The following is a 16,416-nucleotide window of genomic DNA, read 5'->3' as shown; positions in this document are numbered from 1 at the left end:
TATATATGCATGTATGTATATGCTTATTGTTGTCTATATCTTTAACCTCTCTGCTTGCTTTTGTAAGTTTATAACTTTAATTTCTTTCTGTCTCTTTCTAGAATTTGGGGGGGCTTATATTTATTGAGATATAATTTACATACAATAACAATTATTAATTTTAAATATTGATTAAAAACTCAATAAAATACTAGCAAATAGAATTCAGCAATACATTCAAAGGATTATACAGCATGATCAAGTGGGATTTATCCACAGAATGCAAAGGTACTTTAGCATATAAAAATAAATCAATGTAACAGACCACATTAACAGAATTAAGGGCAAAACCACATGATCATCTTAATTTATGCAGAAAAAGCATTTGATCAAATTTAACACCCTTTTACAATTACACAAAACTCAACAAACTAGAGATAGAAGGAAATTGCTTTAATATATTAAAGACCATGTATAAAAAACCCACAATTAAATCATACTCAATGGTGGTAAGCAGAAAGTTTTGCTCTAAGATCAACAAAAAGGCAAGGATACCCAAACTCACCATTTCTAGTCAGTGTAGTACTGGAAGTCTTAGTTAGAGTAATCAGGTTGAAATGGTCTGTGCAATACACAGCTGCTTTCTTTCACCACCAATAAGAGTCAAGAGGCAGGGAACTGGAAAAAAGAGGTTTATTTCTGAATTCGGAAATAAGTCTGCTTGGCTTCTTGGACTTTACAGTTCATATTTATAAGCACAAGTCTTAAGGTTTGTTATAGATTAACATCACACTACAACATTTCGGAAGGTTCCCATGACATCTGCATTCCATTACTCTGATGTTCACTGCCTATACATTTCTGTACCACCCTGAGCCTCATGCTTTTGTTATTAAAGACAAAGGAATACTTTCCAGAGTTTAGTACCTTTTTAACAGGTTCCACAGAGTAAATGGGTGAGAGTGGGTTAGCTTCTTTACCATTATAAAAAAAAAAAACTATGAATTGTTGAAAACAAAATCATTGAGCACTAAAACAGGTGGGTGTTGGCTTAACATAAATAAATCAAGCTTAACACTGTGTTGTTAATGATTACCTTTTACCAGAAAGTTGGATTTATATTGTTAGGAACCAAATCATTTACTAATTCATGGTTAATTAACATTGTGAAGGTTATGAATTATCCTTCTAATTTTAACTAACTAATATTAATTGTGCCTACCAGAAATTCCTACAGACTACATGTAGAATATCTCCCAAGCTGGATGCCTGTCATTCTTTGGATTAGCAAAGGATTTGAACTGGGTGGTCTTCCTTATCATGGTGAGAAAAAAGAAATAAAAGACATCCAGATATAAAAAGAAGAAGTAAAAGTATCTTTATTTATAGTTAACATAATCTGTAGAAAACACTAAAGATTCCATTCATATACACGAAAACCAAAATTGTTAGAACTACAAATTCAGCAAAGTTGAAGGATACAAGCTTAACATACAAAAATCAGTTATATTTCTATACATAAACTTTAGAAATATAACAATCTGAAGGGGAAATTAAGATAACAATCTCATGTACAATAGGATTAAAAAGAATAAAGTGCCTAAGAATAAATTTAAACTTAACCAAGAAAGTAAAATATTTGTGCACTATAAATTATAAAATATTGTTGAAGTAAAGATGACACAACAAAATGGGAAGATGAGAAGACATCTCACATTCAAGGATTGAAAGATTTAATATTGTTCAAAATGTGTATGTTACCCAAAGTTATCCACAAGACTCAATGCAATTCCTATCAAAATCCCAATGACATTTTTTACAGAAATAGAAAAACTTTCTAAAAATTCATATGGATTTTCCAAGGTTCCCAAACAGTAAAAACAATCTTGAAAAATAAAAACAAAACTGGAGGCTTCACCTCGATCTTTAAACATATTACAAAGCTACAGGAATCAAAACACTATGACCCTAGCATAAAGACAGACATATAGAACAAAACAACAGAATCGAGAACTCAGAAATATGCCAGACTTGTCGTCAAATGATCTTCAACAAAGGTGCTAATACTACACAATGTGGAAAGGCTAATATCTACAACAAATGGTGACGCCAGGTAGGGTGCTGTGTAACTGTTCCGCGGGTTCTTCCTTGAGTCCTGTGAAAATCTTGAGAGATAAAAGTTACTGTTTTACTATTTTGATTCGGTTTCTTCCTGAAAACACCATCCCCCAGTACCTCCAGAGCCTGGTTTAGTGCAGGCATTGTTCTAGAGAGTTAAATCCTGATAAGATGGTGCACAGTTGGATGCCTGATCCTCTGATTTTTAATTATCTGGGCTATGCCTGCGTACAGGATACTCACCTATCGATCTCTCTTTTAGCTACCCTGCCTCAGTGGTACTGGAAAAACTGAATTTCTCCATGCAAAAGAATAAAGGTGAACCCTTAACAGCTTCACCATATACAAAAATGAACTCAAAATTTCGCCTTCTCTAGAATGTTCTATGCATGAAATCATACAGTATGTGTCCTTTGTACCTAGTTTCTTTCCCTCAGCATAATACATCTGTCATATATTTTTCTGTGTGTCATAATTTGCTCACTTTTATTACTAGTATTAATTAAACATATGGCTATTTTTAAATTTATTCACCAGATGATGAAAATTAGGAATAAAGTCATTAAGAATACTTGAGTGAAAGTTTTTATGTGACCGTTATGTTTTTACTCTGATAAATACCTAGAAGTGAAGTTGCTGGGTCACATATTAGGCGCATGTTTAAATTTGTAAGATGCCTTGAAACTGTTTTTCAAATAAGCTGTACCATTTTGCCTTCACACCAACAAATATGATAGAGACAGTTGATCGCAGAACTCTTCAAGGATGGCAAGCCTCCCCTCACAAATCTATTTCTCTCACTAGTGGTGAAAGGTATGTCTTCTGGACCCTTTCGGTGTGGGTGAATAGGTCACAGGTGACAAATCTACTTAAAAGGACAGAGCCCAAAACAGAGTTCCTGTGGTCACGCTGAGCAGATTTGGTCATGTACTTAGGTCAATACCACATGTATAGCAATAATTACTAACTAGAAGAGCAGCCATTAATTTCCTCAGGCACTGCAGAGTGAATCCCTCCAGAGGACGATGGAAGGGCCATTACCAACTGCAAAAAAGACTCATCAGAATTTAGGGCTCAATGTCCTCAGCTTTAGCAGGGTCTTCCCATACATCTCCATGGATGTGTATAGAATTCCAATTATTTCCAATGTCCTCAATTAAACAGTTAAACAGCCTTCGAAACTGTGAATCCAATTTGCTTTGTAATTCAGTCAATTACAGGATGACATTCTATATTTGCTTTTCAGCAGCTTCAAACTTGCAGCTATGAACAATAAGAGTGTCTTTCAGGACACAGGCAGAAACTTTCAGGTCACATATTCAGTTCTTTATCTGGAAATTTAAAACCCTTAACTCATCCTTTTCTTTCAACACTTTGTCCAGCAATAATAGAAGCAACCAGCTAACCTCATTATATTGGTTAGTTTTTCTAAAAATGTTCTGGAGGATCTATATACACAGTCTTGTCTCCCAGCTTCTTACTTCTTCTAAATGTTTGATCTGAAGTATCCAGTGTAATGTTTTGTTTATCTCTATTGCCAGATCAGATCACACCATGGACGATTAATGCTCTTTTTACTATTGGTAACAGAGTCATTAGCATCTTTAAATCTAATAGTAGGAGGCTAATTCCAGAAACCTCAGTACTAATTTGGAAAAAAAATTGTTCCTCTACAACCACTCTCAGCACCAGAATCTACATTAGTGTAGGTTCTACAGAGAAATAGAACTGAGAGAATATATATGCAGTAACTCCTTTACTTACAATAGGGCTGCATCCAGATATACTCTTTGTAAATTAAAAATAGTATAAGTTGAAAATGTAATTAATATATCTGACCTATCAGACATCATAGTTTAACTTAGCCCACCTTAAAAGTGCTCAGAATGCTTACATTAGATTACAGTTAGATAAAATGATCTAATATAAAGCCTGTTTTATAATAGTGTTACTATCTAATGTAATTTATCAAATACTGTACTGAAAGTAAAAACCAGGATAATTGTAGGGTACCATCATAAAGCCAAAAAAGTATTAGTTGAACCATCACAAGTAGAATATATATGAAATATATTGAGAGAGAAAAAGAGAGAATAAAGAGAGTGTTTTATAAAAGAAGTTGATCCATGCTATTATAAAGAGCTGACTTGTGTCTCATGATTTAAGAATAAACTCCCCATTTTGTAATCTTTTACATTATAAACTGGTACTGGTATCTACTACTATGTTTGTGAACAATATTATGAGAAAGAAAGTAAAAATAAGAGAATAATGTATTAGATAAGTCCACATAAAAAGACAGTGTTTTGTGGACTGATATAATTGAGTGGTCAATTTGTAAGACTTTTCAAAATGCACAATTAAGAAAATAAAAATATTGTGATCATAATGTGTGTATATAGTCAGTGAAAATTTATATAGATGCAAATAGACAATGAATTTGGAGAGTAAAATCATAGAATTATTGCTTTCCTGAAGCTTAATATCCCAATTAGAATTTTAAAATATATTTCTAGGACAGAGACTTTTAGAAAAATTGAAGTTTGCCTTTTCTGTCATCTGTAAAATGTGTATAATTATATTGTGTGACTGTAAGGATAAGAAATAATACTTGGCATGCTTAGTGCAGAGAGTAGATTTCCAGTAGTCAGAATTTTATTATTTTTCATTTTTCATTTTTCTATAGTGATTGTGGTAAAACAGCCATAAACCAAATTATAGTATTCATTTCAATATTAGTTGCAGTTCAGCAATTATTCAAAGACAATTTTGTAACTCATCTAACAGTATTTCCCAAAATCTTCCATAAGAGAATGTGAATTTCAAAACTCTGAGTGCAGGAAGAACTAACATCTGCTTCAATGCATCCTATTACTCAACTGTCGGTGAAGAATAGGGATATGAAGGAGAAGAAAGAATCTCAAACCAGCCATTTGTGTTTCTTATTAGCAATTACATGAAATGCTTTAACAAATGAGGAATTAAAACTCATTAGGATGCAGTCAACAATATATTTCATTAATGAGTTTGTTTGAGGTAGCACAAAGGTCAGAAAAAATGTTTTTAAATTTTATCCTCAATCATTTGTAACTTCAATCTTGATATTTTTTATTTCCTTGTAGATTCCGTTTGCAATAAAAACGACACCAGGTGCCTCTCAAATTCTTGCCAAAACAATTCTACATGCAAGGGTTTTTCAAAAGATAATGATTGTCATTGTTCAGACACAGCCAATAATTTTGATAAAGACTGTGACAATGTGGCAAACCCTTGTTTCTCCAATCCCTGTCAAAAGAGTGCCACTTGTGTGAACACCCCAGGAGAAAGGAGCTTTCTATGCAAATGTCCTCCTGGGTATACTGGGACAACCTGTGAAACTACCATTGAGTCCTGTGGTCTGAACTCCTGCCAACATGGAGGCATTTGCCTGCAGGACCCTGTTCACCCTATCTGCATCTGCCCTGCTGGATTTGCCGGAAGATTCTGCCAGATAAATCACGATGACTGCGCTTCCAGTCCTTGCCACAATGGAGCTGTGTGCCAGGATGGAATCGATGGCTATTCCTGCTTCTGTGTTCCGGGATATCAAGGCAAGCACTGTGACTTGGAAGTGGATGAATGTGTTTCAGATCCCTGCAAGAACGGGGCTACCTGCCTCAATGAGATAGGAAGATACACTTGTATGTGTCCCCACGATTATTCTGGTAAGTGTGATTACATCTAAATTACCAGTGGTGTGAATAGCTCTCTCTTTCTTTAAAATGGCAAAAGCAGAGTGTTATTGAATCATTTATGAAAGTGGCCACGTTTTTGACAGGAACTAATCACTAGGTGGCAAACTTCCTAAACTGTTAAAACAATCCATTGAATCCACTGAACTCTAAGTAATTGTGGGTTGTCACTGTTGCTGTTTTAAAGGGAGCGCTACATGATTTAAAAGTTAAATTCAGTCTAGAACTAGTGGACTTCAAGGGGAGTTCCAAAGTTTCCGGTCAGGACAGTTCAGGTTTCCTCATCAGTGCTATTCCTTTCATTCTAGCTCAGATTTTCTTTCTAACGCCCAAAGCCTGACATTGCAGCCTGCTGGGAAGGCCAGCTGCAAGTTGGTGAGGTTTTTAGTGCTAGTGTTATATAAACACATCAATAACAGCAAGGCTGATGGAGCATGGCAAGTCAGATAAATCATGGTTTTAGTAACTAGTTAACATAATTTTAATGATAGAATAACAAGATGATACTCATTACCATCCTCACACTCCGTCTATCTTCTCCATCCTCCTGAATCATAGTTATCCATTTAAGTCAACTTTTTTTTTGCTATTTGTGTTTGTTAATAAGTTGGGGTTCACTCTGTCATCCATGTTGGGGTGTACTGGCACAATCACAGCTCATCGCAGCCTCGAATTCCCAGGCTCAGCCCATCCTCCCACCTCAGCCTCCTTAGTAACTGGGACTCCAGGTGCACACCTCCACACCCGGCTAATTTTTTGATATTTTGTAGGGAAAAGTTCTCGCTATTTGCCCAGGCTGGTCTTTAACTCCTGGTCTCAAGCAATCATAAAGTCTCAGTCTCCCAAAGTGCTGGGATTATAGGCGCAAGCCACCTGGACCAGCCTAGGTCAATTCTTCAGGATGACCGTTGGGTTTTCTTATCTACTTGTAAGAAGGCAACTCACTCAGTTCTACAGTTTCTCACATTTCTTGTAGTTCCTGATGCATATTTCTGAGACATCACTCACTTTTTAATACCACTTTTTTCCCTTAACTCTTGCCACTTTTGCAGCTGCCTGTGGTTTCTGGTTTTCAACTTGCCTTCTTCTCCCAACTCTTTTAAACTTACTTCTTTATGGTGTCTTTTTTTTTTTTCCAAGTATAGTAAGCAATATACCTATTTGGAAAATACTCCTCTTCAAAATTTGCACAAGAACCCTCTAGGATTATTTTGCTGTTTCACATTCTGGAAATATCTTCTTACCAAATAGACATCCCTAGTTGTTCTAAAATAGAGTTTGCTCCCTCTCCCTCATCCCTTACCTACAATCAATCTCCAAAATCTGCTGTTTTGACATCTAAGATATGCTTCAAATTGAGCTCATGCATTGGCTTATGTTTTCCTCATCTCTTTGACTGTAACACTATACAACCTCCCAGACCCTACTTCCAGCCTCTGTTTTCTCTACATTGTTCTATACACTACCTTTGAAATAATTCTTCTAAACTAGACCTATGACACATCCCTCTGAAGAGCCTTGAGAGCTCACTACTCTATAGAGAATAATTTAAGGCTCTCATTTAAAGTCTCCCACCATTTGTGGTGTACATTAACCATATCTCCATATATTATTCCACCAAGGCATTTTATTTCCCCCAAACCAATGGTCTTTGTTTTTTATTCAAGTGGTTCTCTCTCCTCCCTGGAATGTCCTTCCCTACTTCACAATGTCTACTCTGAACTTCTCCTCTACTTCCAAGACGTGATTCAAATATCATTTAACTCAAGAAACATTTTTATATTCCTTTTAAGCTGGAATAATACTTTTACAGGGCTGCACTAATTATATTCATTGCTTCCATACTAGCTGACCCCTCCCATATTCTTCCCATATTCATACAGATATTTATATGCTTGAAATTTTGTTTTATATTTATTCTGTAATTCATCAATACTTACTTGTTCAGCCATTATATTGAAAAGAGGAGCACTCTTCCTCAAAGAGCCTAGCTCAGTATTTGTGAATAAAGTGTGCTTAATCAACTGGAACTAGGTTGTTTTAAGTTTTAAAATTTTTCCATATTTTCCTGGGCACACTTCCTGGCAATGAAACTGGGGTAAATGAATAAATCATAGTTAAAATAAATATTAAACTTGAGTTTACCTTCTCTATCATTTTATGTATACTTTATGATGGTAGAATGCTTGTGTCAACTGGCAAATTATTTTATTGAGTGTATTCAAATCTGAAATGAAGTAAAATTCCATCATAAGTCACTTCACCCTATGAGAAATTCATTTGTACTGTGGATTGTGTCATATTCTTGTGGGACCCAGTGGGAATGAGTGCCCTTTTCTCACTGTAATACTTGAAGTCCACAATGAGGATGATTTCCTTGACAACCCCTAATAGAATGGTGGTGTTCCCTATTTAGCTATATTCCTCTCTTGTTTACTAAGAAATCAGTTAAATTTTATTATTTCAGCTTTTCTGGTGACATACATAAAATTTGCTTGCAAGCAGGATTTATTTGAGAGACTCATACAGCAGTAAGAATCAGGTCTATTATTAGCTGGTTAGGCTTGTTCAGGTACAAAAAAAAATACAGTCATAGGCTGCTCGCTTATCTCTCCTACACAAGTAGAATAGCCTGCATTCTGGTAGCTCATCAGCGGTTCAAAGTCCTGACTACTCATTAGCAGTTAGCAAGGGAGAGCTGAAACAGAGGTGTCCAGACTTTGCCTTCAGAAGGTCAAATTTAACTGATGATTCTAATGAATAGCTAAGGCTAGGGCCCAAAAATTTAGTTCCTGTGAACTTTATTTGGAAATTTTTCTTGTACTATACTGTCATTTAGAAACACGGAAAGCTTTATTTATTTCATTGCTATCCCCTGATTACCAGTGTTTGTGGCAGCTCAGGCCAATTAACGAGAACTCCAAAGAAGGTCTGAGAACTAAGGGAAAAGCTAAAATTGAGAAGGAAAGGAAAAGACCATCAGCAATCAGCATGGATGCACTGGAGAGCTGTGCCTCAGCCTAGACCTCCTGATGAATCCTAGAAACTGTATTACAATGACCTCGCTGCTGTGTGCTACATCCAAATTTAGAGGGATCATAAAGAACTTGACTTACAGGAAAAAACCTGTGTTCCTCTGAGCAGCAAAGTAAGAAAAGGCAATAAATTTTAAAAGACAGAGAGGTAGAAGGGAAAAAAGAGCTGTAGCACACGGAGAGGGTTCACACTGCATGAATTCTCCTCTGTGCACTCCATTGTGCTTCCTGAGCAGTGATTCATGAACTACAGAAATGGGCTCAAAGAGAGTCACTGAGGATGCTGGTGAGAATCTGCTGTGCATAAGCAAAAACTCCAGTTGAACCTGAAAGTAAGCAGCTTCAAACTTTTTGTTAATAAAAAGAATATTAGCTCTGAGCATGTGACTGCTTTTAGTTCAAGTTTATGGAATGAATTATTTTGTAATTCAGGTCTTCCTTAAAATTAGATTGATTAATGTGCATTTTTACATTAAGATGCCTGCATTATGAGAAAAATAGGGCAGGGAAAGGCCAATTCGATACATGATGAAGCAAATCCATGTAAGAGAATATCTCTTCTATTATCAGATAGAGCTTTGGCACAAAAATAATCTTTTGGGAAATCAAAAATGCTCTGCATTAAATTTACTCTTCAATTATTTATTTCAGAAACAAAAATATATGAAAAAATAATTTTATATTGATGAAAACATACCAATATACAGAGAGTAATGAGATTGCTGCAGAGAGACTAGGTAGAAGGCCATTATGATAACCCAGGTGTACGATACAAGGACCTGACCTTGGAGAGTAGCCACTGGCATGAAAAGAAAGGACAGGAACAAGATCACTGAAAACAAGACTCGCTTAACATCTATTAAGGCCAGGATATTTTCAAACTTATTTTATCCAAGGAAAGCTTGAAATCTAGAACACTAAAAAAGGAATGCATTAAAGTTTCAACTGCCATTTTCAACTTAATGAACTTATAATGTAGAGCTATGGATTGCAAATGTTAGCATGTATCAGACTCACCTGGAGAGCTTATTATTAAAATACAGTTTTTAATCAGTAGATCTGAGGTGAAGTCCAAGAATGTGCATATATAATAAGTTCTCCTGGGATGCTGATTCAGGGACCACACCTTAAGAATCTACTGACACAGACAATTATGTGGCTTTTCATGTGACATCCTTGACTTTTATTTCACAAGTCCATGCAACAAGGAAATAAAATCAATAAAAGTAGGTTTTATATAAAGCAATTATTGCTAGGAACAGTGCTACTAGATATATGATGCTATGGTTTGAAGGGTTGTCCCTCCAAAACTCATTTGTTGAAAACTTAATTATAAAGGCAACATTATTTGGATGTGGAGCCTAATGGAAGATGTTTAAATCATAAGGGCAGAGCCCTTGTGAACGGATTAATGCCACAATAAAAACAGTTTGAAAGTGAGCTTACCCCTTTGCACTCTCCCACCATGTGAGGAGCAATATTACTACCTTCTAGAGGATGTAGCCTTCAAGGCTCCACCTGGGAATCCTGCCTTCTGCAGACATCAAACTTGCTAGCATCTTTATCTTGGATTTCTCAGCCTCCAGAACTATGAGAAATAAATTTCTGTTCTTTATAAATTACTTAGTCTCAACTATTCTGTGTTAGGAGCATGGGATAGACTAAAACACGATATGGATTTTTTTAAAACAAAAGAGGAAAAATAGGGACTAAATTTTAGGTAGAGTGACCAGAGAAGGTTTCACTGAGATGATATGTGAATAAAATTCTAAAGAGGTGAGGAAGAGAGCCAGGGAAATGTCTTATGGAATAGTAATCCAGACAGAGGAATAGCAGATGTGGTGGCCCTAAGGTAAAAAATACTTTAGAATGTTTTTGAGGAGCAGCAATGAAGTTAGTGTGACAGGAGTGAATGAGCAAGGAGGAGACAGATAAGAGAGATAATGGGGTTCGACTGTGTGGGACCTTGTTGGCCATTTTAAGGACTTTGGTTTTTACTCTAAGTGAGATGAAAAGTTAGTGCAGAGTTTTGAGCAGGAGGCTGAAATTATTTGACTTACATTTTAATAAGATCACTCTGCTTGTTATTTTGAGGATATATTGAAGGCAGTAATTAAGGAGGAATTAGGGTGTCCATTGGAGATTAATACAATAACACAAGCAAGTGAATTATTTTGGGGGGTGAGAAAGCAAAAGAGAAGTCTCAAAGTTTTAAATGATTTATGATAGATGTACATCATTTGGGGCTACTAGTGATAATTTAATAGATTCATATAATTTATAAAAAACAAATAAATGTACTTGGGATATCCATTACCTTAAATATTTATTTTTCCTTTATGATAGAATCATCCAAGTTCTTTTCTTCTATTTTTAAATATACAATAGATTACCCTGAAGAACACAAATCACTCTATAAAAAAGATACCTGCACACGTATGTTTATCGCAGCATTGTTCACAATAGCAAGAACCTGGAAACAACCATGCTGCCCATCAAAAGAGGACTGGATTAAAAAAATGTGGTACATATACACGATGGAATACTACGCAGCCATAAAAAAGAACAAAATCATGAATTTCGCAGCAACCTGGATGGAACTAGAGTCTATAATACTGAGTGACCTCACACAGAAACAAAGATCAGAATATCACATGTTCTCACTCATATAATGGACCTTGAACATCCAATGTAATACTATAAGAAAATGACTGACGGTACTGGGAAACTATGGGGGGGAGGGGGAGGGGATTAACAGTAGCAAATATCTGTCTGGGGCTGGGAAAACACCTCTTATCAACAGGGTGTCTGAATGAAACGTAATTGTACACCTAACCCTTAACTGTACCCCACAAAACTATAATAAAAATACTGATTAATTAAAAAAAAAAATAAAAAAAAAAAAATAAATAAAATGTTAAATGTTACTTTTTCTGTACCTAATGTTATCTTCTGGTCACATTTTTAAATGTTTTTTTGACCAGATGAGACCAAAAAAAATAGCTTCTCTGAGGTAACATGCCTGACAAACTTAGCTAGTACTGGAAATTACTTTGGATAAATCAAATAATTGATAAATAAACAACTATTAGAATAAAAAATATATATATATACAATAGATTATTATAAACTATACTCATCCTACTGATCTAACAATAGCTTTTGTTTCTTCTATCAAATAGTATATTTGCACCCATTAGTCAACTTCTTTTCATATTCCCTCAAGTTTTAACAATAACACCCCTTTTCCTCCTTAAAATTTTAGAAATTAACACAGAAAGACTATGGATCATGCAAACAATAAAAAGGAATATCTTTCTCTATCTGCCCTCTTATCCTCTGTTGATAATATCTAAATTATTCAGAACAGGTCTAGTCTTTAGAATAGTTTTAGCAAGAATGTCATCTTCTTTAGTAGTCTTTATTAGCCATATTGTCATGCAGTGTCTTCCATATGCATAATTGACACTATCTCTCTGGGTTACATGATGGTTATTCATTTAATATTTCCCATCATGACCATCTTTTCTTTTAATAATATTTTATGTTCTTCTAGAAACTTCTCCAATAGTGCTGATTAATTCAGATGCATAAGAGGTACAATTTGCTAACTGATATTGCCATTACAGTGGCATTTATCAAGGGAATAACTTAAGTTCCATTCATGTGTAGATTTGAATCTGGGCTTGGTGTTCCATCTTTTCTAATAAGTTTTGATGAACTAAATAATTTTGAAGGCATTTATGAAAAATCATATAGATAATTTAATGGTCACAGGAAATAATGTGAGGAAAATAAAACTATTATATAAAATATGTTTATTCATGAGAAGTCACATGTTATTATATTATTTTATTTTAAAAAGTTGTTTTTTCTATTTTATCAAAGAAAATTGGTTGCTCTTAATTATCAAATTCATCATTTTTGTGTTGTCATATAAAGAAAGTTAAACACTTGTTCAGGCTTATTCTCAGGACTAGAACCAATAGTTTTTACAAAGAAATGAAGTTTCCAGATTTTGACAAATGTTTGTTGGATGAGTACACAAAATAACAAATGTTATTCACTCAGCAAATATTTATACTTGCAATGTATGCGGTGTTGTGCTGGACCTTGGAGGCATAACGATGACTAAGACAAAATGTATCCCTGACAAAATGATCACAGTTTATTCAGGGAATAGGAATGTAAACAAAAAAATTACAATCTGTCTATGAAAAGAGTGCTGAGGAAGCACAAGAAAGAAGCTGGTAATGTTGCTGGGAATCGGGAAACGCTTCACAGAAAAAAATGTCCTATGAATAGAACAAAAATGCATCTCTTTCAGGGTTTAAACGGAAACTTTTGTCCTCTGACTACATTTATTATGATGATGATTTGAATAGTAACATGATGAATAGCAAGGGAGAAGGACTGCAGAGATGTCTTGAAAAGAAGTTGCTATGGTCTGAATGTTTGGGTCCTCCCAAAATTCTTATGTGATGGTGTTAGGAGGTACGGCCTTTGGGAGGGTATCAGGTCATAGAAGTGGAGCCCTCATGAATGGGATACATACCCTTATAAAAGAAGCTCAAGAGAGATGCTTCACCCTTTCTACCATGTAAAGACACAGGAAGAAGGTATCATCTCTGAGCCAGAAAGCCAGCTTTCTCTTTGACATACTACTGTGATTTCTCTCAATGCCTATCTAGTTATCAGCAGGGTGTAGGTGCAGGTCTGATGTGAAGGGGGAGAACTGAAACATATATAATAATATGAAAAACAGATGTAGTGGAAAGACTGGAATTTAGAAGCAGAAGACAGGGACTCCAGGTCCACTTTGGTGTTTTCTAGTGGACTGGTATTGATAAATAACAATAGTTCTGAGCCTCAGTATCCTGATTCCAACCAACATAGACATGGTAAAACTACTCTCTCAGGGTCATGATAAGAATGAAATGATTTAGTGAAAGTTTTTCCATAAACTATTTAGGCTATGAAACTACTGTGTGTTAATAGTTGTACATCCTAAAGCACTGCTACAAATACCAGTACTGTTTAAGCAATATTTACCCTTTTTTTAAATTACTTTTTTTCTTATTTTTGAATCATTCTCAAGGTATCTTATATTTGATTACTTGAAAATATTATTTTTTGAATATTGACAGAACCAGACTCAGAAATAGATGAACTGAAGGCCAAAATCTCTCTGTTCTGCTTAAGAAATTAAATAGGACTATTGTAATATACCCAGGCAAGAATTCAACTTCTGAGACTACCAGATAATAAAATAAAGGACTTAAAAAGTTGATATTCTAATATTTTTCATTTGGGGGAATAATAGTTATCCTAATGAAGAGAAACATAAGAAAGTAATTTGCTATGACTAAACCATTAGAATTATAGACATAGGAAAATATATAATTTGACACAATTAACATAAAGTCAAAATACTATAATTTTCCTATTATCTTCCCAAGAAGTGTAAGAAATCAGAGTATAAACCACACATAAAAGTAGTATGTTTTTCAAACAGCATTTTGGAGACTCTGAAGTAGGTTACTTTAACTTCTTAAACTTGATATATATTTTACTACTTTCATAAAACTTTTTAAATACGTGTGTGTATATATATGCACATATATAGGCAGTAGATTAGAAAAGTCATGCTGATTGACTTAGGTAAATAATATTTGGCAATCAAATAACATCTTATGGTACATGTTATAATATTTATGATGAGAGTAAAGTAGAAGGAGCGACAGGCAGACAGATTTAGAGAAAAATGGTAGGAGAAAAGAATGAAGAATGAGTTAGGGAAAAAATGAGAAGAAAAGTATTTCAAAAAGAAAACTTTAATTCAGAAAGTATAATTAGATACTAGAAAGTATGAGAGATTGGTTCCAGTAAGATGGCGACGGCATAGGTGGATTTGTTAGATTCTCCGAATGTGAGTTCCCAAAAAAACTCTTACTTTTCTTCCCCCACACCCCCCACCCACCGCCAGCCGCACTGGTCCAAGGTCCGGGGACCTTCGGTCCCACACAGGGCCGGATATTTGGTCCCCAGCTGCTGCTGCTCCACTATATGTGACACCTGCTGCGTGGGTGTCCTGAGTCTCAGCTCCCTCCCTGGCTACACTGTCTCGCCTAGCACCCAGCACCAACTGCTGGTCACCCAGGGAGGCTCTGGGCGCCTGCCCCTCAGAGATACCAGTCCCATTTCTGGCTGAAGTACCCTGTGAGGGACCCAGGGACAGTCTCGCTGCCCACCGCCTGCCCTTTGGAGCTTTGGAGCTCTGGAGCTCTGGGCCTACCCCGGCTGAGGCACTCAGCGTGCGATGAGGTGCTGATCAGAGGCTCTCAGCTCCAGAGGAGGGAACTCCTCACCCCCTCCTCCATCCCAGCCTGCTGGTGGCACCCCAGATCCAGTGCCCAGCTGTGCAGCTGATCCCTGGTGCCTCCCACTCCAGCGCAGTCCATCACAGTGGAACACACAGGGACCCAGACGAACAGAGAGAAAAGATCCACGAAAGTGAAGCTGCCACTTCAGCCATTCTCCAGGTAGAGATTTGCATTGCCCTGCCCACCTATCAACAGCCTCCACCTCGGTTCCTAAGTTAACATCGCTAAACAGGAGACAAAGCCCCTCCCCTGCTGAATCAGACAAAGGCAACGTCGCAGACCTCCCAGGCAGCAGGCTAAAAAAAACAAACCCAAGTTGCCAGAAAATCTAGCTGCCTGCAAGGAAAACAAAGGGGAGAGGCTGGAGATCAGAACTCAAGAGACACTCAGGAAAGATTCCAGAGCTAGTCTGATCTCTTATTTTAACTTTTGATTTTATCGTTTTGACTGTTTGTTTTGCTCACTTTTGTTTGCTTTCTGACTTACACTATCTGTTTCATGATTTTGTTGGTCTGTCTCTGTGTAGCTACCAGTATCCTTTAGGGAATTTGGCTCACGTGTTTTTTTCACTTCTCTCCAGCCTTGTGTCTCTTTTTCACCTGATAATTGGAATGTACATCTGTTTTCCCTCTCACTCTCCTCTCTTTCTACCTTCCTATTGACCCCTCCTTCCTCCATTATTTCCCTCTTTTGTACCTCCTTCTGATCCAGGGACCAAACCTACATACCGCTGCACAGACAAATTGTAAGGCAATGGGAAATAGGTTCCAGTGTGCTCATACACCTGTGGGTGGATGCTGGAATCAGCATATAGATTCTGAATCACAGCCTCCCCCACAATTAAACCTCAAAACTGCAATAAGTACAGCCTGCAGCCCACACTCCAACTTCAAAAGTGAACAAAGCCAGAGGACCCTCATAAGGAAGAACAGGATAATATTGTACAAGTGAAACAAAAGCAACCCCACCTTCCTTGAAAAATAGAATTAAAGAAGGGGAGGGAAAGAGGGAGAGAGAGAAAAATCTACACAAATGAAGAAAAACCAAAAAAAGAATATGGGTCTCTTCCAGACCCCTGGGAGGGCAGACACTGAGAAAACTTACTTTGGGATGCAAACAATGAAGAGCCCCCAGAATGACTGGTCCCAAACTACAGACCTAGATATCAAG

General features: G+C 36.3%; 1 protein-coding gene across 1 annotated transcript in view; it reads left to right on the top strand.

The window, feature by feature from the left end:
- The window catches only part of LOC103273016 (protein crumbs homolog 1-like), a 118,642-nt gene that overhangs the window by 68,640 nt on the left and 33,586 nt on the right, over positions 1 to 16,416 (top strand). Inside the window, exon 2 of the mRNA XM_008070482.1 lies at positions 5,220 to 5,801. Coding sequence (XP_008068673.1) covers positions 5,220 to 5,801 — 582 coding nt within the window. The remainder of the gene's footprint in view (positions 1 to 5,219; positions 5,802 to 16,416) is intronic.

Source organism: Carlito syrichta, unplaced genomic scaffold (genome assembly GCF_000164805.1).
Source record: "Carlito syrichta isolate Samal-C Ts95f unplaced genomic scaffold, Tarsius_syrichta-2.0.1 Scaffold313445, whole genome shotgun sequence".
NCBI classification, from domain to species: domain Eukaryota; kingdom Metazoa; phylum Chordata; class Mammalia; order Primates; family Tarsiidae; genus Carlito; species Carlito syrichta.
This window is presented reverse-complemented; position numbering and strand designations above follow the sequence as displayed.